Source organism: Heteronotia binoei, chromosome 3 (assembly GCF_032191835.1).
Source record: "Heteronotia binoei isolate CCM8104 ecotype False Entrance Well chromosome 3, APGP_CSIRO_Hbin_v1, whole genome shotgun sequence".
Lineage (NCBI taxonomy): Eukaryota > Metazoa > Chordata > Lepidosauria > Squamata > Gekkonidae > Heteronotia > Heteronotia binoei.
In genome coordinates, this window is record NC_083225.1 from 60126375 (window position 1) to 60151694 (window position 25320).

At 42.7% G+C, this 25320-nt stretch overlaps 1 protein-coding gene across 5 annotated transcripts in view; it reads right to left on the minus strand.

Moving 5' to 3' along the window:
• DHRSX (dehydrogenase/reductase X-linked) overlaps positions 1–25320 on the minus strand; it is a 240934-nt gene that overhangs the window by 20811 nt on the left and 194803 nt on the right. For all 5 annotated transcript variants that reach the window (XM_060233910.1, XM_060233911.1, XM_060233908.1 and 2 more), the window contains one exon: positions 16706–16913. In XM_060233910.1, the coding sequence (XP_060089893.1) occupies positions 16706–16913 (208 nt within the window). The remainder of the gene's footprint in view (positions 1–16705; positions 16914–25320) is intronic.

Below are 25320 nucleotides of genomic sequence, written 5' to 3' on the forward strand. Positions count from 1 at the left end.
GGAGATATTCTCTCAATGATTCTATATCACTCAGTCTTTTGAAGTTGAGAGAAGGCAACTGACAAGGTTGTGGTCTAATTCTAATATACTCTGGTAGTTCTGAACTTGGTTGGATTCAGTAATGCTGGATCCAGTGATTCATAGTATCCTCTCAAAGTGCAGACGGCTGTTATTTTCTCACTATTTATTTATTTTATTTATTTATTCTATGACTTATATCCCGCCCTTCCCATAAAATGGCTCAGGGCGGCTCACAACAAACGATAAAACAATAAACAGAGTGCAAAGTTATTACATTTTAAAAAGTTGGAGCGTATATCCTCAATATACTCTGTTTTATGCACAACTGTTTCAATATCTTGTACCCAGCAGAAGCTTCAAATTACATATTTTTCAAGCCTTGCTGCTCTAAGCCCTAGGGTTGCCTGGAGATCCCCTGCTTTTACAGCTCATCTCTAGCTGGCAGAGATCAGCTCCCCTGGAGAAAATGGCTACTTTAAAGGGTGGGCTCTATGGTATTGTACCATGCTATTGTAGCCGCCCTGAGCCACTTGTTGGGAAGGGCGGGATATAAATCATAAAATAAATAAATAAATAAATGCTGAGGCCCATCCCTTCCCCAAACCCTGCCCGCTCAAATCTCCAAGTATTTTCCAACACAGACCTGGCAACCCTACTTTTCCTATGAAAAAGTTTAAAAAAAAAAAAAAACCTCAGGACTCTTGCGTGATTTTGGGGTGGTGACATATTTTACAGAATGATAAGAAGGGAAGGAAGTCTCAAGTTACCTCACAGAAGACAGCTTACTTATGACAAGGACCTGCATACTTGCACCAAAAAGAACGTTATAAATCTTCTTGGTTGGTTAAGGATCACCAGAGATGCCTCCTAATAAAATCCATAGCATGCTACCCCAGATTTCGTTAGTTTTTATATAGATCCCATTCAAGTCTTCACAGGTGGGATTAAAAAAAATGTACCAAACAAATTATAATAATAGGAAATCCAAATAAACAGAAATTAGAAATATTTAGTTATTTGCTTTGGGTTGGGTTTTAAGTTCAGAGATCAAAAGTACTTTTCATTGTTTTAGTATGAACATGTTGTTAACCAGATTAATGAGCCCCATGGCACAGAGTGGTAAAGCTGAAGTATTGCAGTCCAAACTCTCTGCTCACGACCTGAGTTTGATCTTGGTGGAAGCTGGGTTCAGGTAGCTGGCTCAAGGTTGACTCAGCTTTCCATCCTTTTGAGGTCAGTAAAATGAGTACCTGCTTGCTGGGGGGGGAAATGTAGATGACTGGGGAAGGCAATGGCAAACCACCCCGTAAAAAGTCTGCCATGAAAACGTCATGATGCAACATCACCCCAGAGCTGGAAACAACTGGTGTTTGCACAGGGGACTACCTTTACCTTTTTTTAAAAAATCAGAATAATATGTGCTCCTTTTACTATGTTCGTAAAAATTTACGTATTCTGGTGATATTCACTGATTTTTTCTTTTTGTTTAAGAAAATTATTTGTTAAGAAACTTTGTATCTTTAATCTTGTTATAAAATACAATGCCAGTACAATTCCTTCTTACAGTGAAAGTATTCTCCATACAGAAGTTAAAAACACATTTCAGTTTTGCAAAGTCATTTACAGTCAACTAAATACTAGAAGTTATTAAACTTACTATAAGAGACATGTGTGTTATATCTTTCCAAATATCTAACATGACTGTATATTAGATCTTTGAAATTACATATTTGTATTTCTCACAGATTTGTAGCCCATAATTCAATAGTGCTGTGTTTCTGAAACAAATACTTGCAATGTTAATTAGATTATGTGGAAATGTTATTCCCTTGAGCTGTAGAATTATATATGTAGAGCAAATATAGCAAGCCAGTTTATTACATGAAAAATTTGCTCTCTTAAATGTGTACCAAAGTGCTACACATTTTGATTGTGGTATTTTGATTGTGGTTTTGTAATATTTTGGAATGGTTGTTGCTCCACCCCAGTTACAAACTCATTCTGTTACTATAGATAGAGTGAATATGCTAATTCTACTTATTTCTCCATGCACTGCTTGAACATTATGTCTCTACTTATTTGTTCTTTATTTACAGAAGAGGATAGATGGATGGGGCAGTAAAATAAGTGTGCACTGGGCATAATGTAAATAAGAAGTAGATTTTCAAAACAATGTGTTGGTATGTGTTCAAATAGGTTAATCACCATTCACCTTCATCCTGGTTCACTGATAACACAGAGCATAATGACTAAGCAAGGGAGACTAGTCTCTCCCCTGATCTTGTTCAATTAAATAATATATTCTTCTTTATAGCCTATATTTTATGATGGGGGCAGACATGTAAATAATATTCATGCACCTACCCCATAATGTCTAGCCTGTCCCTTTATGAAAAGGCTATCGTCCTGTTTCAATTTCTAGAACTATTGTTTCTATCATTAAGGAACCCTTAGGAAAGTGGGGGGAGAGTAGGAGATGGTAGAATGAAAGCTAGTCAGTTGCTTGTCACCAATGCCATGGTTCCTGCCCTTTCTTTTGATTTGAAACTGAGGGATAATTGCTAGGATTCTTCTCCACAGCTTGTGTTGTACTGACAGTGACAAATAGTAGGTAGACGTGAGAGCATTTTGTAACCTGCCAAAATTCTCAAAGCTTTGTCATTCTTCAGTATAATAGATGCATGTATGCCAAAATTTACTCTTTGTGTGTGGTGACTAAAAGTTTTGAATAGTCTCTGCAAGGAACATGGCTTGAAACATACAGGAGTGACAGCCTACAAAAATTCAACATGACCAGGATAGTGGCTCTTGGTAAAGAACAGCCTATGCCTAGTCTTGAAGTTAGACGATGGTGTGGTTTCATTTGGAGTACTGTGTACAATTCTGGTCACCACACTCAAAAAAGATATTATAGCATTGGAAAAAGTCCAGAAAAGGGCAACTAGGGTTGGAACACTTTCCCTATGAGGAACAGTTAAAGTGCTTGGGGCTCTTTAGTTTGGAGAAAGGCCGACTGAGGGGTGACATTATAGAGATTTACCAGATTATGCATGGGATAGAGAAGGCAGAGGAAGAAGTACTTTTCTCCCTTTCTCACAATACAAGAACTCGTGGACACTCTATGAAATTGCTAAGCAGCTGGGTTAGAATAGATAAACGGAAGTACTTCTACACCCAAAGAGTGATTAACATATAGAATTCACTGCCACAGGAGGTGGTGGCAGCTACATGCATAGATGGTTTCAAGAGGGGATTGGATAAACATTTGGAGCAGAGGTCCATCAGTGGCTATTAGCCACAGGATATAGATGGAACTCTTTGTCTAGGGCAGTGATACTCTGTATTCTTGGTGCTTGGGGTGGCAACAGTGGGAGGGCTTCTAGTGTCCTGCCACCACTGGTTGACCTCCTGATGGCACCTGGTTTGTTTTTGGATTTTTTTGGTCACTGTGTGACAAAGTGCTGGAATGGATGGGCCACAGGCCTGATCCAGCTTGGCTTCTCTTATATACTTATGTTCTTACATGAGTGTACTGCCATTAATGCTGGCTTCCAAACTGTAGTAAAAGCGAAATAGTGTTAGAAGTTATCTAAGAGATGGTGATGTAAACACAGTGGCAGAAGTAGTGGGGAACACACTTGAATGGGGTCCAAAATTAGTTATGTCCTTTTTTTTGTAGTAAAACACTGGAGTGGGGCAAAAGCTGTGGACTTGAAAGAGCACAAGATCCACATATTAATTGAAACAGTTAGTCAAAGCCTTGGTCAGAGAAGATAATGGAACATGTGGGAAACTGAACCACAAGACAAAGAATTCATAATACTGCCCCAAACATAAATATCCTAGCTCTAATATATATATATTTTTGGCTGTCAAATTGCAGTTGACATAATGACCCTGCAGGGTTTTCATTTCATCATCATCAAGAGACATCCAGAGGTGGTTTGCAGTTGCCTGCCTTAGCATAGTGACCCTGGTACTCTGCCATCCAAATACTGAAGATGGTTGACCCTGCTTAGCTTCTGTGATCTGACAAAATTGGGCTAGCTTGGACAACAAAATTTTGCATATCTTCAGACCATTAATTTCATAGTGGCATAAAGACAGATAAGCATGTACCTAATGACACGTGAGTTATTCTTACCACACCTCTCTCTCTCTCTCTCTCTCTCTCTCTCTCTTTTAAAAGGAGAGATACAAATCAGTCTTTAATGCAGTAGTAATTTACTAGAAGAACACAAATTTACTTGCCTATCTTAGAGACTTGATAAGGTAAGAATCTCAGGTCATGATTCATAGACATACCATCACAGGTATGAGGGAAAGCCCTAAAGGATGCTGGCAGCATTAGGAAGGGGAATCAATAGGGTTGCCAAGTCCAATTCAAGAAATATCTGGGGAGTTTGGGGGTGGAGCCAGGAGCAAGTTGTGACAAGCATGATTGAAGTCCAAAGGGAGTTCTGGCCATTACAGTTAAAGGGACTGCACACCTTTCAAATGCCTTCCCTCCATTGGAAATAATGAAGGATATGGGCACCTTCTTGGGGGGCTCACAGAACTGGACCCCCTGGTCCAATCTTTTTGAAACTTGGGGGGTACTTTGGGGAGAGGCACTGGATGCTAGCCTGAACATTTGGTGCCTCTACCTCAAAAAACAGCCCCTCTGGAGCTCCAGATACCCGTGGATTAATTTTCCATTATACCCTATGGGAATCGGTCCCCATATGGAATAATGGGGTGCCCAGCAGACATTTCCCTCCTCCCCTCCCCGCTTCCTGATGACTCTAAAGTGGGGGGGAGGGCCTCCAAACTGGGGGATTCCCTGCCCCCACCTGGGGATTGGCAACCCTAGGAATCAGAGATCACTGAAGTGCTTCCAGATTCAGAACTATGAGTTCTATGTCTTAGTTCAGTACAATGTTGTTGTTTTTTGACCGTGGAAATATACACTATGATCCAACAGCCTCGTTAATTTAGTATTCCAACATGCATTTACATCAATAGGCAAATGTATAGCTCAGTAAATCTGTGAGGCATTACTAAAGATCACCTACTGATTTGCTGTAAATGTATTCATCACTAGAGTTGTCATGTTGATAACATATGCTACCAGGGTTTGGATTAAAGCAATAATCGTCAACATTGATAAACTACTACTAAGATTCCTACACAACATCTTAGGAGTTTCTCGAACTGATTCTGCATTTAGCATTTATCTCCCTTCTGTGCGGGGCTCTTCAAGGCATTCCCAGATTCTACACTGGCATCTTTGGAGTGGGGCTGCTTGCTCCCTGCCTCATACAAACTTGAGAGCCAAGAACGAGACCGGGACAAAGGCTAATGTGGAATCAGTCTCAGTGTGTATCTGGAATAGCTCTGAGAGCTGAAATTGGGGAGATGTCCCTGGAAGCAAAAGCCTGGGAAAGAAAATTTTAACCTAAAATTGAGGATATTAAAATCAAATCTAGAATCAAGCTTCCTTGGGCTAGTTAAGCTGGACCACCACATAAGTGACAGAGATAGACTCAGAGCTGGCGCATCCATTAGGCAGCATTCAGCAGCTGCCTAGGATGCTGGCTCTTCGGGGGCATAGTTTCTGCTTCCGGAGGGATTGGAGAAATCTTCCGGCCCCTCAGCAAGCAGAAATAATGCGGGGCTTAACTTTCAGTCCCGGGCACTCTCAAGCACCTGGGACTGAAAGTGCTACCTTGTTTCTGCTTGCTGAGGGGTTGGAAAAATCTTCCAGCCCCTCAACAAGCAGAAACAACGTGCCCGGTGTTCAAGAGCACAGTGTTTTAAAGGCTGTTTTAAAGGTTGAAAGCAGCCAAGCAACGCCTTTCCATGAAGACATCTCTTGGCTGCTTTCAACCTGAAAGTGGCTGGTCCCTAACCAATGGCTCGTCCAACCTCTCTGCAGATCCTTGCCAGCCGGCCTGGGGCTTTAAAGGGATTCGCCAGGCTGGGTGCTCCGAAGCAGCCTGGATGGCGGCGGCAGGAATGGAGTGAAGCTGGTGCCTCAGCTGCAGCAGCCTCTCCCCATGCATGCTCCTTCCTGGTGAAGAGCAAGAAGGCACACAGCTACCACCAGCCCTGCGCCCCCGACGGGGAGGGCAGCCTCAGTCTGGAGAGCATCTTGGCCCAGATCTGTGCAGGTAAGGGAGGGGCCCCCAGTGGGCCTGATTTGAAGCGACTGACCCAATGATGCCCCCTCCACCTCCCAGGCTGGGGGACTGGCGAGGATCTGCTGCCCACCTTTCTCTTCCTTCTGGAGAGCGGGGGAAGCAAGCTCTAATTCCCACTAGGGAGGGGGAGAAGGGAGTTGGGAAGCCTGATTCCCAGAGAAGAAGCGACCCGCAGCAAAAGGGGGTGGGTGTGGTGCATTTTCCTGGCGATGGTGAAGATGACTTTAGCCTCCCCTTTCCAGAGGGGTCGACTGAGGGGGGTGGCTCTTTCTATGGATGCCTTTTAAAAACTACTCTTTGGAGGCTTCCAAGTGTAGTGCAGGGGGAAAGCAACGGTGCGGCAACACTCTAATGTGCCGCCCGGTGTGCTCTAGTCCCCCTAACTATTCCAAACTATAGAAGGGCTTTTAAGTTAGTGAGTATGAATGCCCTACCTTCAGCAGTGATGCCAGGAAGATTCAGTGGAATTCCATTTTCAGATAGCCTCTGCAAATGTGGCAGCAACAAAACTGACTCTGGAGACCACATCTTCCTTGATTGTCCTAAATTCTCAGAACTAACAGCTGAACTGATCTCACCATTATTTAGTCAGAACTCTCTTTCTTCAAAGGCAAAATCATCCTGGCTGCTAGAGACAAACAAACTACTCAGTATGTGCTGAAATTTTTGGCAGCTGTTGTTAAGTTACATGATAACTAACTTTTAGGTTCTCCTCCAGTGGGATGAGGGTTTGCTATTTATGACTTGTGTTGTAAATACAGTAAGAAGTAAAGATTTGCTGTAAATTAAGCTGTCAGTTTCTAAAACTTCCTCTTGTATTGTTCTTATGTGGAATATTTGCTTAAGTTGCAAATTTACTTGCATTGCAGACCAGATCAGAAGCATACTTGAAAGAATCACAGGGATAAATATGAAGAGGAACTGATATCCTAGACATACTTTGCCTAACATCTTGTTAACATGGCAGGTTTTTATATAATCCACCACTGTAAATACATGAGGTAGCTATTCGCAGATCCACACTGTATGACATGTTCATTAATCTTCAGATCCTGCGTATTTTTCCCCGTAAGCAAGAACACCCAACAAAAATCTGCTATGCTTTGTGTTCACTTGTCCCAGTTGTATGAACTTGCCTTATAATTAATCAGTCAAATGTCAATCTCACACAGCTTGCTAAGGTTTAGAGGAGAGGCTGTGGCTCAGTGGCAGAGCATCTGCTTGGCATACAGAAGGTCACAGGTGCAGTTCCCAGCATCTCCACTTGACCAGGCAGTACATGATGTGAGGCTGAGACCCTGGAGAGCCATTATCAGTCTGAGTAGATAATACTGACTCTGATGGACCAATGATCTGATTCAGTAGAAAGCATCTTCATTTGTGTATTCCTGTGTGTTTTAAAGCAACAATCTCCTCCAGCTTCAGTGCCTGAGATCACTTTAGCAGGAAACTGAACCAGTAATAGACTGGCTAGGTTAATATGATTTTATAAAAAGCTTATTTGTTAAGAGGTGGTCAATAAAATGCCAAACTACATTCCCAGACAAAGGTTGTCAGTATTCTGATGGATGGAGGAGAGGAGTAGAATCAGCTTACCAAACACAACGATTTGTTCATCCTGTCACTGGCACTGAAAGTGTTCCCAGTCTTCTCCTCTCACCACCCAGCCCGTTCAAGTGATCATGGAAAACTACATCTGGTGGGGATGGCAACAGCCCCTAATCTACACTTTTGTATTAATTGTCAAAAGTCTTTTATGAGGGAACTATGAACTTGCACCCCAAGTTCTGACAGGCCCCAAAAAAGGAACTCAAATCGGAGGAAAATTCTATAAATATGGCAGCTTGTGGTGAAGTTTTTTGTTCACAGCAAGGTATGTGCAAGGCACACTTAGCAAGATAAATATTCTTGGACAATCCTCAGTAAGCTTTTAACAAGGTGTTGCAGCTTGAAACCATTCCTTGGGAAATGGATGCTTAGACATGTGATACTCATTCAGTGGTTCACAGAGAACTACATTTACACCTACCATCAACCAAAAGAGCCACATGTACTTCCATGCTTGGTGTGATGCCTGAACTTCAGGGAAGCTCACAGCTTACTATACCTTGTGTGGCAGCTGCTTCAAGGTAATAATCAGCTGTCAGCCTCCTGACATCATGACACTGTGAGAGGGTCTTTCCCAATTTCTTGAAATGTGCTGCAGATGCCATGTTGGTGAATAGTGCTCATAAAAGTCAAAGGTGAGATACCAAAGAGTCACATGTGATTCCTTAGCCACTGAGTATGCATCACTGACTTATACATTGTAAGCAAATGTTTTGCTTTACAAGAATTATTATTATTCCACCTGTCTATATAGATTGTCCCTAAATATCTGTGTTTTCTAGTATGTATACTTAAAAAAACAAAACCCTTAAAATCTAAGGACTGGTTTTGAGGAAAGAACTCATGAGGAAAACTCATCCATAAGTTGATGGTTTGGTCACTAACCAGTTCTACTTATTTTACAAGAGGTGCTGAAAGGGGGAGGGGAGGCAGGGAAAAGTCTTCACTCATGCAAGCATACACATGTTTGAGATTATGTTCTTATTATTTTATTTATTTATTTATTACTTTAGACTTTTATCCTGCCTTCTCCGCAAGCGGCCTCAGAGGAACACAGCGGCTGACCAGAAGCTATATGAGCCTAATACTGATTGAACCCAAACAAAAAAAAGAGATTCTTCTGGTGGTGGCAACTACTGACGCTTTCTCCAGGTTAAAAGCCAAAATGAATTAACTTTTAAAAACCATAACACACCAAGCTGCCCCCTTCCCCCGAGAGTGGGGAAACAGAGTGGATGAGGGGTTAGGAGTGAAAGGCTGTAACAGTAATTCTCCTCTCCCCATAACAGACAGCTTGTCATACTCAGGGAACATTCCAGGCTTACACATGACTTCATAGAATACCCCAAAAAGAAAACAAGCAAACCTGACACAAATTGAGTATGCCCCAGGAAGTACAGAATATTGTGGGCAGTTAAGATTCAACTAAGAGAAAGAAAAGAAGGACAGGGAAATTAGTCTGCTCAACCCACTGAGAGCTACAGAATCCTGGAGAGAAAATTTCCAAACAGTTCTACTTTCATAGCTCCAGACTTTTCATTATATTCACATATTATTTTACTTGTGCGCTACCTCAGGTAGGTCTCCAAAGAGATGGTATATACATCCCCCCACCCCGTTGAAGTCACAGACCCTTGTAGCTACCTACAGACAAAGTGAGGGTTTTCCATACTTTTGGAACTCTTGAAAATGAAGGAAAAAATATGACGGTAAGTTTAAAAATCTGAGCTAGACTGCTTTTTCAAAGAAAAAGGGAAAAAAAGGAGGGAGACAGGGGCTACCACTGTGACGGCTTTTAGTACTTGGTTCACTCCTTTGATAAGGCCAGTTGTCTACTCTGACGCACAGGCGAAGCAGAATGGCATATGAAGTAGTTAAAAGAATTACGTGTTCAATTTTCCAAAAAAAATTAATGTTAGTAGGGGAGGCAAAATGAAAAGAAGAAGAAAACACTCTGAAATTAAACCACAGAACAAAAAACAAAGGAACATTGTCTTAAGTAATAAAAATGGATTCTTTTTAAAAATAAACTGAGGATTTTTTTTTAGATGTGGTTTCTTTTTATATTTATCACTATGTATATTTTTTTTGAAGTAATAAGCAAACTGGAGATCAAAAGCTGTACTTTAAAGAGTGCTATCATGCGTGATTTTACAGCATTCATAATTTGTTTTTATGCCCACTGTTACAGATTACAATGTACTTCACGAGATTAGAACTATATCCATATCAAAGTTTGAATGAAAACAGCCAGCTGTGCACAATAATCAAGACCCAAATTTAAAACTACTTGTTTTTTGCTTGAAAAAGAAGCTTTGAGTGCAGTACAGATTTATTTGGGTTAACTCTAACATAAAAGGCTGAAGGACAGAAACATTTTCCCTTTCGTTTCTGCAGTTTTGTGTAAAACCAGGAATATAACCCCAGCATAGCAATTTATTGTACCAGAAAATCCCCAGGTCCTATTTATGCATTTTTATTTTATCTTTTGTCTTAGGAGTTCAAAGTAGCATACATAGCTTGCTTCTCCTCCCTCATTAATTCCTGCAAGATAGGCTGAGGCAGTGTGGCAGGCACAAACTCACCCAACAAGCTTTTAATGAGGATATAAACCTGGATTTCTCAGGTCTAGCATTATGACCACTACTTAACAGGTCCTAATGAGAAGTTACAGTTTAATGAGTTTTTTAGTGTCTCACATCTGTTATTTGCATGGATGGCCAGAATATCTATTCCTGTATTCCCAAAGGCAGAATCTGCATGTCATTGGATGCTGCATGATTGTAATCATTTATTTTCTAGATTTTCAGGTGCTGACTGCTTAATGTTTGTACAATATCTAGTATATGTGGACCCAGTTAAAGTTACAAGAGTCTCCCAAGTTTATCCAGTCTGCAGGCACTTTTGAAATTCTGAGAAGGGATGGTAGGTGCTGCCACATTCAAGATCCTTTGAATTTTTAACCCAAGAAATGAGGTGTCAGGAAATACATTGGCAGTACCATTGAGCTCATGTTTCTAAACAAAAAATATTTTTAGCAGTTGGAAAGAGTGGAATGAGCTTTACCTCCTTGTTCACCTAACCTATCTGTCTGACTACACATACTAATAGGCATCCACTTGGTAGTGCAATAGTTCAGCCTTCTCAAAAGTAACTCAAGTAAATTTCATACACTCAACTGATTTCCAGATTTAATTCTGGAAGTCAACAATACATGAAACCTATGCCTAGTGGACAGATCTGGACAAATCTAAATACTATGCCACCATATGGAAGCCTGTTGTCATCAGAAAGAGGCAGCAAGCTCGGTAGCGAGAGAAGCAAGGTACACACACTTCTTTCCACTTGCTTACCACTGAATACAGAGCTAAATGTCATCTTAAAAGGCCTATAGTAAAAATCAGCTTGCCAGGAATTTTCTATGCAAAAAGTGAATCTGGGCTATTAAGTCAGACATATTCAGGAAAGTCTTCCACTCATTTCTCTCCTCTATAAGAAGGTAGAAAATCATTACACACATCAGACTGACAAAAAACAGGTTGCTTACCTGCAACTGATGATCTTCGAGTGGTCATCTGTGCAGTCACACTGATGGGATAAAGCGCCAGCGCCAATCTCGATCGGTAAACTTCAAAGCTGCAGATTTCTGCGTCGACGTCCCAGCGCGCATGCCCAGAAGCCCCACTGCGCATGCTCACTGGGATGGGAGCGGACATCCCGCCAATTCCTTCTGACCGCTGCAGAATCCTAAAGAAGGACCGGCAGCAGAGCGGGTAGTGTGACTGCACAGATGACCACTCAAAGATCATCAGTTACAGGTAAGCAACCTGTTTATCTTCTTCGTAGTCTCTGTGCATGACACTGATGGGAGATTAACAAGCCAGAGCCTACCTGAAGGAGGGTGCAACGGTCCATCAGCAGGAAACAGACTGTAAAACAGCACGGCCCATAGACGAGTCCTGGCGTCGGCACAGGTCCAGCGCATAATGATTGACAAATGTATGCGGTGAAGACCAGGTGGCAGCCTTGCAAATGTCCCGGAGTGGGACACCCCTCATAAAGGCTGCTGAAGTCACCATAGCTCTAGTGGAGTGGGCTCGTATGGGACCCAGTAAGGGTTTCTTCCTTAGTAGATAACACAGTTTAATAGTTTCTGTTATCCATTTAGAAAGTCTTTGGGCCGAAATACGCTGCCCCAAGGAAGCTGTGGCATAGGAGACAAAAAGTCTAGAGTCCCTACGCGAAGGATTCATGTGATGGAGATAGAAAGACAACGCCCGTTTCACATCTAAAGAATGAAGTCGACGCTCGGATTCAGTAGCCGGATTGGGAAAGAAAACTGGTAAGTATATCTCGGTGTTCAGGTGAAAGGAGGAAATTACCTTTGGTAGAAAAGTGATATCTGGGCAAAGCACTACATTTCATTCATGAAGCACAAGTACGGGGCGTCGCATCTAAGAGCTGCAAGTTCACCTACTCTCCTTGTGGATGTAATGGCCACCAGGAATGCAGTCTTCCATGCTAGCAAATGAAGAGGGCACGTGGCCATTGGTTCAAAGGGCTTTCCCGATAGCGCCTGAAGCACCAAGGGCAAGTCCCAGGATGGGGTAGGGTGTTTCACAGTAGAATACAGTCTAGAAACACCTTTAAGGAATCTCTTAGTATCAGAGTGCGTGAAGACCGAGTGTCCATTGATCTGTGAGTGATTAGCGGAGATAGTAGCCAAATAAACACGTAATGAGGAAACTGATAATCCCTTATCCAAAAGGGAAAGAAGAAAGTCAAAGATCGCAGGCAAGCCAGAAACAAACAGATCTAAGGAGCGAATGGAAGCAAACTGAATGAACTTTGCCCATTTACATGCGTATGAATTGCGCGTAGAGGGTTTTCTACTATTCAACAAGATGAATTTCACTCTGTCTGACAGTTGATTCACTGCAGGCGCCACGCTGTTAACTTCAGATGCAGAACATCGTGATGAACTACACACCCTTGGTGAGTCAGAAGAAGATTTGAGACCTGAGGAAAATGGTGATACACTCCGTCTGCAAGACGCAGAACCAGGGAGAACCAATGTTGTCTGGGCCACCAGGGAATCACAAGAATGCCCACAGGTCTTTCCCGCAAGATCTTCTGAACCACCCAGGTAATTAGAGGGATGGGCGGAAACATGTACACCCGATAATGATTCCACGGAACTAGAAGGCCGTCCCCCAAGGAAAGGGGATCCGCCCCGCTTCTGCAGCGAAAGAGTTTGCATTTCCTGTTTTCCCGTGTTGCGAACACATCTAGTATCAGAGTCCCCCAACGAAGGAAGACAGGTTGGAGAAAATCCCAATTGAGCACCAATTCGCAGAGCGAAGCTCCCCCGTGACTGAGAAAGTTTGCACATACGTTCAGGTCCCCAGGAAGATGTGTCGCCACCAACAACACACTCATCTGTCTGCACATCTCCCAAATGTCCAGAGCAAGCATACAGAGTCTGCGGGAGACTGTGCCCCCTTGCCTGTTTATGTATGACATTGGTGTAGTGTTGTCTGTCATAATGGCTACCGTCCTGCCCCGAAGTAACGTCTGGAAGGACTGGACAGCATGAAAGATCGCCAACAGTTCCAAGAAGTTGATGTGGTGGTGTGCATGATGACTGGGCCACCTGTCCCCTATGTAAAGACTGTTCATGTGTGCCCCCCATCCCCACAGGGACGCATCCGATGTTATTGTGACTGACGGGGATGGTTTGTGGAAATGGGCACCTTCCATCAGATGATGCCTCTGTTCCCACCATGTGAGAGATGATAGAACCTCTGGAGGGATGGTTAGTAGAAGAGATGGAGAATCTAGGTTGCACCTGAAATGCTTGAGGAACAGTCTCAGATGGGCCGCAATGACTACCATAGTCTTGGTGAACACCCTGGGGGTTGTGGACAGGCCAAACGGAAAAGATCGGTACTGGAAGTGGTCCACTCCTATAGTAAATCTGAAGTACTTTCTATGGGAAGGAGATATGAAAGTACGCGTCTTGTAAATTCAGCGTGGCCATCCAGTCTCCGTGATTGAGAAGAGGGAGAATATTGGGTAGTGAGGTCATTCTGAATTTGTGGTATGTTATGAACAAATTCAAGGCTCGAAGGTCCATGATGGGACGAAGACTGCCATCTCACTTTGGGACCGTGAAGTATCGAGAGTAGAAACCGAGCCCTCTTTGATTTGGAGGAACCCGTTCGAAGGCTTGTTTGAGAAGAAGGGATTGAACTTCTTCTCTTAAGGTGATTGAGGGGCTGGTGGAGATAAATGTAGGAGTGGATGGAGTCTGATGGAATTCGATCACATAGCCCAGCCGGACTATGGGCAGGACCCACTGGTCTGACGTTATTTGGGACCAAGTCCAAAAAAAGGGAAACAGGCGGGTATGGTCCAAAGACAAACGGCGGGAAGGGAGGGCAGACAGGAGGCAAAGTCCCTGTTTAGGTTGTTTAGGGCCTTTCTGATGGGAGGATTGGGATGCCGAAGGCGAGTATTTGGGTTTAGCCATGTAGGATGGCTTGGAAAAGGTTGATGACACTTTAGGTCGCCAAGGTTGATCCGGTGGAGATTTCGCATAAGGTTTCTTCCATGGCCTAGGCCATTGTTTTTTGTTTTGAGAGCGAGGTGTGGAGACTCCCAAATTTCTGGATGTTCTAATACTCTTATCCATCTCCTGCAATACCGAATCAGTATTGGCGCTGAAGAGGCCATTACAATCAAATGGAAGATCTTCAATGTAAGCCTGGGTGTCTGGCTGCAAAGCTGTGGAGCATAACCAAGAGTGGCGCCGCAAAGTGATGGCTGTTGTTAAAATCTTAGCAGAGGTGTCACCAGAGTGTTTGGCTGAGTTGATCTGTTGCTTAGCCAAGGTCATTCCTTCTTTCTAAATCTACCTGAGAGCATTTCTGCTCTGTTCCGGTAAGTTAGGTAAAATATTGGTAACCTGATCCCAGAGGGCATATTGATACTTACTCATGCACGCAGAGTAGTTAGCAATTTTGAGCCCCAAGGAGCCTGTAGAGTATAGTTTCCTTCCAATGCCGTCTAACTTCTTTCCTTCCTTGTCAACTGGAGTGGAGTGTGTCTTCTTCGCTTTGGAGGATGAAGATACAACCACTGAATTTGGTTTGGAGTGAGTGTAGAGGAAATCTGCACTAGACTAGACTGTGGTCCAGCCTGCGAGATGAGGCAGGCGTGGACGCTGGTTTCTCCCATGAGGATTTTGACCCGGCGAAGTGAAGAGCTTCAGCGGTGGAACGATTGGTGCTGTCGGGTCTGATGGCGAAGGCGGAGAAGGCGGAGGGACGGATTTGCTAGGTTTCAACTTCTCCGATCTCTTAACCTTCTTCTTCTTCTCTGCATGCACTCCCTTATCCTCCTTGTGCCTCTTTGCAGGCGTAGAGGACTCCGACAGGATAGCCGAGCCCGGGCGCTTGTTAGGGCGATCGGCATCGGAAAGGGAACGCTCAGTATTGAGCGATTTCGATGTCGATGGGTCAGCGGGTGCGACAGGTTGCTCTGCCCGTTCTGAAGGCATCTTCCACGGGTAGAGCGCTTGCTCCATGAGGGCTGCTGCAAGATGTGCCGCTCTGTTCTTCTTTGTTTGTTTGGAGAACCTAGCGCAATGCACGCAAGAGTCCGTTCTATGCAGCTCTCCAAGGCACAAGGAATGTCCATCTGGTGGGGCGATTTTACTCCCACACTTGGAGCACCTTCGGAAAAATCCCCAACGTCTTTCCATACGAGAACAGTAGGAAACGACGGTTTGGGGAAGGGGGAGAGTTCGGAAAGAGCGGGAAAGTTCGTTCAGCCCCGCGCTCCCCCGAACACTAACAACTATCTATACTAACTAATACTATATACACTAAATTAACTACAACTATACTTTCTAAAGATTTTTTTTTTTAACTAAATACTAAGAATAACAAAGTCCACCGACTAAAGCGAAGAAAGATCGACTGATCAGTGCGGCAGTCAGAAGAGAACTGGTGGGATGTCTGCTTCCATCCCAGTAAGCATGCGCAGTGGGGCTTCTGGGCATGCGTGCTGGGACGTTGGCGCGGAAATCCGCAGCTTTGAAGTTTACTGATCGAGATGGTGCCTTATCCCATCGGTGTGATGCACAGAGACCACGAAGAAGATCTGAAAGTTATTTATCAGAACTCTAAAATACACAAAATTAGTGTAAGAATAAGAAATGGAGAAGCAATACAGGGTACTGATGGGTAAACAGAATTCTTTGCGCTAACCAGCTTTTGTATATTAGGCATAGCCAAATTCTTCACATTCATCCCAGTTAAGCTGCTCAAGAGCTAGATATTCCTGGCCATGGTATCACCACTTTCCCCACAAAGCACCTGGGCTGAACAATCATCTCTGTACAAAAACAGAATATATGCCAGAACATCTGCACCAATGCAAGAATTTCTGGGACATGCTATTATTTAGTGTTGTGAGGTATGGTGGCTAGATGGGTCACCTTTTGATCTGTCCAGTGCTGAAGGAAAAAGTGTCCCAAGGGACTTTACTCTTGGAAAGGCTGAGTGACAGCTGGTCAACCAGCTTCAAAATGATGCCAGACACATGGATGAAGTACTGCCAGACAAGATAGTAGCAATGAGCAAGCATCACCTCTGACTGGCAGGAATTAGGATGGAACCAGTTGGTGACCAGCTGTGGTTTGTAGGCAGCCAGCTGGCGATCCCTAGGACAGATAAGCATTCTTGGGGCAGAAGTGCTTCTGTTTCAAGTTTGTTGCTAGCACAATAAATAGACAAAAAGTCTGTAAAGTGCTGTCAGTGCTAGACTGTATCAAGCCATGCACAGAATTCATCACTGTAGAGCAAAATCATTACAATATCCCCAAATACCTTTAGAAGGAGCCAGCCCGTCATCCACTTTGCCAGTTTTGCTGGCCAACTGATATGTCGATACAGGTCAGTATTCACTACTCCAGGATCTACAACATTAACAGTCACATGGCTCCCTTCAACTGTCAGGAGATGATGCAGCCAATAGCTGAACAATACAAGGGCAAGTTTGCTTTGAGCGTAGGCTCCATGAGGTGAATACAAGCAACTAGATGGAAGAGAAAAAAAGAAAGGAGATTTAGATATAGTGTTTAGTTGCATACATTGAATAGGGGAGGGCAGGAACAAAGCAACAAAACTTCTAGTGGGGCTCCAGGATGGGTTTAACACTTTGGTTGCAAAAGTGATGATTCTGGTAGATTCGTTGAGTGATTTTTGGAAAATGTAAACACTACTACCACTGGTAAAAGATTTACTTGGAGTGTGACAATATGAAGTTCAGAATACCCTACTCCTCATGCCTTAATATTCAGTGTTGTGTGACTTACAGAAGCCTCATGTAGACTTTATGTTACATAAAGTCAGTCCCTGCTCCACATTTCTCACAAGACAGGACTGCAACAACTATCAGCTTTGCTTTAAAAAAGAAAATTTGATTTGTATAATATGGAGAAGTCAAACCTAAGAAATAAGAAGTGAACAGCTTTTTCACACCCTTCAGAGTAAATAGATTTAAGTGAAAGTTCATGTGACTTTTTCTGCTCATCTCGGTCTCTTAGAAATTGACAGCATTGGGCACTTTAAGGAGCCAAAATGCTGAGTCAAAGTTATGTAACTCCAACTATACAAGTTAATGAAATGCATGTGAGTAACATGTGCAGCTAGTTAAGTGATCAAGGAATATGATTGGCTAGCTGCACTATAACAACAGAGGCCAAACTCTCTGTCTCCTGTGGGTTAATGAGAAAGGAGAACGGTGTGGAGGAGTGGAGAGATAATTTGGATCAAGACTGTTACTCTGTCGGACTGGATAAAGATATTGATGTATGGACTGGTATGTGTGGACTGCTCTATTGGATTGTGATTCTGTACTGTTGACTTGGCTGGACTGATTACCTGTAAACTGACTATTGGACTGACTCTAACTACTCTTTTGCCCAAACCCAAATATATCTGTTGAAACAGCTTTGTTGAAGTTTGTCTTCTTAGAACTGCAGCTGGGGCTGAACTTATCAGGTTCCTCAAACCCGAAGAACTTCCCACGCACTGACAGAAATTTATGGGGTTTCCATTCATGGTAGTGTTTAGCTTGCCAGGAAGTGATTATTATTATTCAATTAGGATTTCCAAAAGTCATTTTCAAGAACACATCACAACCATTGTCTTGCAATTACTTCCTTGCATTCCATCCAAAGAAAGTTTACAATACACAATGGTAAAGCTGAGGATAATTTAACATACATTTTGCGGGAAGCTGAAGCAGGCCTGCTCAGAAGTAAGCCCCTTGTAATTCAATGGGAGCCTACTACTTGGAAACTGTCCTTAAGCCTGCAGAATTTATTACACCCAGGGGGGAGGGGTAAGCTAGGTGAGTTGTCACTTAATGTGATGCTCCTGCTTATTTCTCCACTTAGACTTAATATACATTTTTAGCATTCAGTATACACTTAATCATAGTTGCGGTAGAACACCAGACTACAAAACAAGATTGCTGAGTGCATGTTCAATTACAGTGTCACTGAAATCACTTAAACACCAGCAGTATTCCTTTCTACTTCAATGAAGAATATCAGCATATTTCATAAATGCCCAAAATATTTATAGCCATAGTGAAAAGATACATACAAATGATCACAGTTGGTAAAAAAAAATCAGGTCTACAATCTCTTTGGATTAAGAAAATAATCCAAAACATATGAAATTTTAAAAGCAAGTCATTCAGTCACTTGCTTTCTGCTTCCCTTTCTATAGGGAAGCAGAAAGCAAGTGATTTTTCTTTTCTCTCTCTTTCTGTTTTATCATATGTGACTCTTCAGTTGCACCCAGAAAAGTGCTTCCCGTAGGCTGACTGATTTAGTACCAATTAGGATTGCCAGCTGATGGCTGGCAACTAGTGGGAGGGTTGGGAGAGTGGAAATGGGGGAAATGATGCTGTGCTATTGGCACAATGTCATTTATGATGAATACCAGAAATGACATCATATTGCTGACATGATGTTGAGGTGACACTCTAGGACTTTGGAAAAATTGACAGTAAAACCAGAAAGTTTTGCCCAAATCCTAGAGGTTCATTTTGTTGTTACACCATTTAAAAAAAAGTTTACTCCTGCCAGCCCTCAGTGGGCCAGCAGGCAATGACCTGGTCTCAAGAATACCAAACCCCTACAGCAGGAAGGAGTACCATGAAAAAAAACTGAAGCTGTATAACAATTTTATTTATTCATTTAGGATATTTATATGCCCCCTCTTCAGAGTCCTGCTTGAGGTGGCAGTCAAAACAATATCACAATATTAAAACAAGCCATTAAAAGTAAATCATAGGGCAGCATAAAATGATCCATAAAACAGAGAAAGACCACTAAAAAGCTAGTGTGATAAAACCCTTAATTAACAGCCTGAGTGAAAGGATGTGTTTTGGCCTGGTACCTAAAAGGAGAAGTAAGTGGCAGGCAAACCTCAAGAGAGAGGGCATTCCAGAAACAACGTGGCACTACAGAAAATGCTCTGTCTCTAGTTGCTACCTGCCTCACCTCTGAAGGCAGAGGTACCAAGAGCAGGGCTTGAGAAGCAAATCTTACCTGGTGGGCTGGACAGTATGCACAGAGAAGGTCAAGCAGGTACCCCGGCCCCAAGCTACTTAGATCCTTAAAGGTAAGAGGCAGCACTTTTTATAGTGCCTGGAAACAGATGGGTAAAGGCAGATTCTTTCAGTACAAGGGTGATATAATCCCCATGACCAACACCTGACAATAGCCTGGCTGCCACAGTTTGGACCAACCAAAGCTTCCAAATGATTTTCAAAAGCAGCTTTACATACAGCACATTAACAGTAATCTGTGACCAAAGCATGGCCAGATCACACTTTTCAATTAATAGTTGTAGCAGGCAAATAAGTTGGAGCTGATAAAGGGCACTACATGTCATGAAGCAAAAATGAATCTCCAACCCAGTAGTGCTCCCAAGCTATGAACCTGCTTTTTTGGGATGAATACCCCCTTCAGGATAAGCTGACTTTGCATTTTCATCACTGATCAACCACACCTCAGCCTCGTCTGGACTGAGTTTCAGTTTATTTTGTGCAACAACCATCTGTGGATTGTTAAATCTGTGGGTCATGGCCTGTGGAAGCTAAACAATCTTTTAGCAAACTTGGGGCTTTCTCCAACTTTGCAGAAAGATCTAACTTTAAAAAAAAGATTGTGGGGTGATTAACATGTGGAATTCACTGCCACAGGAGGTGGCAGAGTCTACAAGCATAACCAGCTTCAAGAGGGGATTGGATAAAAATATGGAGCAGAGGTCCATCAGTGGCTATTAGCCACAGTGTGTGTGTGTGTGTGTGTGTGTGTGTGTGTATACACACACACACACACACACACACATATATATTGGCCACTGTGTGATACAGAGTGTTGGACTGGATGGGCCATTGGCCTGATCCAACATGGCTTCTCTTATGTTCTTATGTATGTTAAATTCCCTCCCAAATAAAAAAGTGCCATCTACCTCTGTTGGCATGGCAGGCCAGAAGCCATGTTGGGCCTACTAGTGGCACAGCAGCCCGGGAGCTGCTGGGCCTGACAGTGCAGCCTGGGAGGAAAGACTATGCTGTTCCTGTTCTCTGCAGCTCACCTGGACTGGGCAAGCCATGGGGGAGGAGGGGAGAGACTCTGCTGGCTTGTTGAGACTCTGCTGTAGGTGAGCCACAGAAAGCTGCCATGCAGCCCTTCTTGGAGCTCTGTGAGAGAGTGGGGGGGGGGGGTGGAGGGAGAAAGTATCCCCCCTGTGAGTCTTGCAGGCTCCCACTTGTACATACAAAGATGTCCAACTTCCACTGTTCAAAATTTTCTTTGGTGATAGAAAGCCACATTTCTCTTTACATAGCTGCCCAGTCTACACTAAACTCAGAGGCCTTAGGGATTACTGACAACATCCTGGATGAAGGCCCAGTCAGATATACAAGTGACCTATGCATCCAGTTAACACAAGTTCTGTGCATTTTGAAACCAAATTATTACAGTATCTGTATGTTTCATATGATGAGAGCCAGTGTGATGCTGGGTTGGAGTGTTGGACTATGATTTGGATACCCAATTGAATTCCCACTCTGTCATGGAAGCCTTGACCAGTCACACACTGTCAGTCTAATCCACCTCACAGAGTTGTGAAGATAAAATGGATGGCAGAAAAATATGCAGGAGAGTCATTTTGTATTCTGCTGGAGAGAGGCAAGGTATAAATGAAGTACATAAATACAATAGTACCACACCCTATCATACCTTTTATGGAGGCACACACATACATATTGTCTTCACTACAATTTTGTAAGGAAGTGTCAACAAATATCATTACTGGTCCAGTATCAACCAGTGATCTGCAAGGCTGAGGCTGTAGATTTTGGTCTGGGTTTTTCTATTCTCAAGTTCAGAAAGATCACATTGTCTCTTTGGTTTTATTCCTAACCAAGTCACTTTTATTTATCCCAAAGCCACCACACAGAGGAGAACCAAAGGCCATCCACTCATCCACAGATAGGACATAGCAGTCCACAGTGAGGAAGGAAGGAAGGAAGGAAGGAAGGAAGGAAGGAAGGAAGGAAGGAAGGAAGGAAGGAAGGAAGGAAGGAAGGAAGGAAGGGAGGGAGGGAGGGAGGGAGGGAGGGAGGAAGGAAGGAAGGAAGGAAGGAAGGAAGGAAGGAAGGAAGGAAGGAAGGAAGGAAGGAAGGAAGGAAGGAAGGAAGGAAGGAAGGAAGGAAGGAAGGAAGGAAGGAAGGAAGGAAGGAAGGAAGGAAGGAAGGAAGGAAGGAAGGAAGGAAGGAAGCTAAGCTTACCAAGTGTCTGCAGAATAACAGACTTAAACTACTCCACCAAAATTACATGTAGACACAAACAGAAAGTACTAAAGAACAGTTAGAACCATTTTTAGAAGGGGTTTGCATTCCAAAGCTGGAGAGGAACTGTCAAGAATGCCTTCAGCACTGATCCTTGATGCATTTTGGATTTTGTCTGAAATGTACTTTTGGACCATGTATATAGATTTGTGGCTGCCAGGGCTTACTTAGTGTCAGGGTTTTTCAAGGATTAGCCTAGGAAGTTTTTCAAGGATTAGTCTAGGACTTTCAGTGCCAGAAGAGAGTTCTTGAATATGTATCAAAAGTATCAATGAGATGCAAAAGTACCTCTTCTTCGCTGAGTAATCACAGCCTGTCTTCCTCACACTTTAAAACTGACAGGAAAGCCTCCTAGAACAGATGAGGATGACATACGGCAGCCATCTCTCTCTCAATTAAGCATCAGTAGCTGTTCAGGAGCTATATGGGTAGATTGTTGGAGATGACACAGCAGAGATTAACCCATCCCACAATCATCTTGATCAAAACTACTTCTGTCCTCAGCAGTCAAAGAAGAGCATATACACAATCAGGATAGCCAGCTGTCTCACATTTTAAAGACTGTTTCTTCTTCCAGAACATCACAGAACATAATGAATCTCCTTGTTTCAGCTGCTGCAGCATCTTATGTTGCATTCTAGATACTGCACACTCATGCTTTGCTGAGCACAAGATGGCATGTACTACAACTATGCAAAGGAGAGTACAACACAAGCCTACCAAGCTTGATGCCTTTGTTATGGTTCATTTTGTACTAAGCTCTTCTATCTGTTTTTTCCACTACTGACAAACATGCATACCTGAAGGGGAGAATGACACAGATTGATTGACATGAGGTCAGAATAATACACCAAGTAGCCACTTGATGTCACTTCTAAGTTCCTGGAGGCCTTCCCACCCCCATCAGCCTTGTCTGAGCTCATGCTTCAGAGACAAATGATTGTACGGAGTTCACAACTGACAGCTATAATTAACCTCACTGTTGCGAGTTGTCAGGTGTTCTTGGCTGGCACTTGTATATTTTACTCATCAAAAACTGACATTTCCTTCCCCTAACTCCAAGGCGCTAATCGGTCTAGGAAGCACAGTAGTACATTAGGAATAAAGTACACAGAGAGAACTATGCGCTGAAATAAGTTGATTCAACACTTTGTAACTTGGCTTGTAACAAAAGTTTGATACATGCCTCTGCTTTACTTTGTAAGAAAGAAGCAAATCCAAAAAAATGCTTCTTAAGTATTCATGCCTTTTGTTTAGAACCATTGCCTAGCCGCGGTCCAAACTGATGAGAAATCTCTTCAACTGGGGCCTGTAGGTTTTAGTTGCATTATGTCTGTGAACGTTTTTGCATTATCTCTAGCAGAAAGCTACAATATGTAGGATTTTATCACTTAAGAACATAAGAGCATAAGAGAAGCCATGCTGGATCAGGCTCTTCCAGTCCAACACTCTGTGTCACAACAGTGGCTAAAAAAACCTCAAGTGTCATCAGGAGGTCCACAAGTGGAGCTGGAATCCCTTCCTTGTCACCTCCCCCCAAGCACCAAGAATACAGAGCATCACAGCCCCGGACAGAGAATTCCAACAATACACTGTGGCTAGTAGCCACTTATGAACCTCTGCTCCATATGCTTATCCAATCCCCTCTTGAAGCTGTCTATGCTTGTAGCCACCACCACCTTTTGTGGCAGTGAATCCCATGTGTTAATCACCCTTTGGGTGAAGAAGTACTTCCTTTTATCAGTTCTAACCTGACTGCTCATCAGTAATTTCATTGAATGTCCACAAGTTCTTGCATTGTGAGAAAGGGACAAAAGTACTTCTTTCTCTACCTAATGTATACTTCACCCACTAGAAGAAATCACAGCTATCAACATTTGCCCTCTGGAAGAAGTATTAAAGGCAATTGCCCAGACTGAACCTGATATGATTGAAAAATGACTAGTGGTCCACAGATCAATGAAGTGTTTCACACAGTGCTTTCCTGCTGCAAGAGAATCTCCCAAATCTGTAACTTTATACTGAACTGTTTAGCTGGCATAAATATCTGGGAATGACCATCAGTTTGGAACTTTGGGTACATATTTGGGCATATAACCCATACAGCATTCTTTAAAAAACTAACCTTAAAAAACAAATTTGATTTTGAAGAACATAAAAGAAGAATCACTATGGATTACAAATTAATATCTTGGAATGTAAGTGGACTAAATTCACCGCAAAAAAGAAAGGCTACATTTCATTGAATTAAAAATCAACAATGTAGTATAATTTGTTTACAAGAAGTACATATCAAACAACTGGATTACAAATTTTTATGGAATAAACAATTGAGTATGGAATTTCATTTGTTGTCTAAGGAGAAAAAAAGGGGAGTGATTTTTTATATCAAACAAGAATTGGATCCCAAATTGATTTTTAAGGATAATGATGGAAGATACTTAGCAGTGGAAGTGATGATGAATGACAAAAAGACATTATTGGGACTGTATGCCCCAAATGGAGCAAAAGATACCTTCTTTAAAGATATTTTGAAACAATTAGACCAAGTGACGTATGATCAAATAATGGTAATGGGAAACTTCAATGGAACAGTTAAAAATACTTTGGATAGATCTGGGAAAAGAAAAAAGGAAGGGAAATTACCAAAGTCATTTTTTGAATTAGTGAAACAAGAAAGTTTGGAGGATGTATGGAGGGAATTTAATCCTAGGGTGCATGATTATACTTTTTTTTCAGCAAGGCACAACTCTTTCTCAAGAATTGATATGCTATGGACTACAAAAGATCTTGGACTTATAATAATAATAATAATAATAGATTTTATTTCTATCCCGCCCTCCCCACCTTAGCGGGCTCAGGGCGGCTAACAGCGTATTACAAAACATACAGTGATATTATAAAAACATTTAAATCCAACAATATAAAACATCAACAATGAAACTACTAACATTAAAAACCAGTTCAATGATATAATTATTCTGCGGTGTGAATCTTCCGACCGCATTGGCGGCTCCTTAATTCTTGATCTTCCTAACAGTCCGGATGTGCCAGTTTAAAAAGGACGGTCTTGCAGGCCCTGCGGAACTGCTCAAGGTTCCGCAGGGCCCGCACCTCCTCGGGGAGTCGGTTCCACAGTTATGACAAAAAAAGAGAGAGATTCTTCCCAAAATTGGGGCAGACCACAATCCATTAATGTGGTCTGCAAAATTTGTGAAAAAGACTAGAAAGGGAAGGATAAATGAAGATTTGCTACAGAAACACGACACAGTGGTGTCTCTAGAAAAAAGAAACTAAAAGGAGAGCCAGTTTGGTGTAGTGGTTAAGTGTGCGGACTCTTATCTGGGAGAACCGGGTTTGATTCCCCACTCCTCCACTTTCACCTGCTAGCATGGCCTTGGGTCAGCCATAGCTCTGACAGAGGTTGTCCTTGAAAGGGCAGCTGCTGTGAGAGCCCTCTCCAGCCCCACCCACCTCACAGGGTGTCTGTTGTGGGGGAGGAAGGTAAAGGAGATTGTGAGCCGCTCTGAGACTCTTCGGAGTGGAGGGCGGGATATAAATCCAA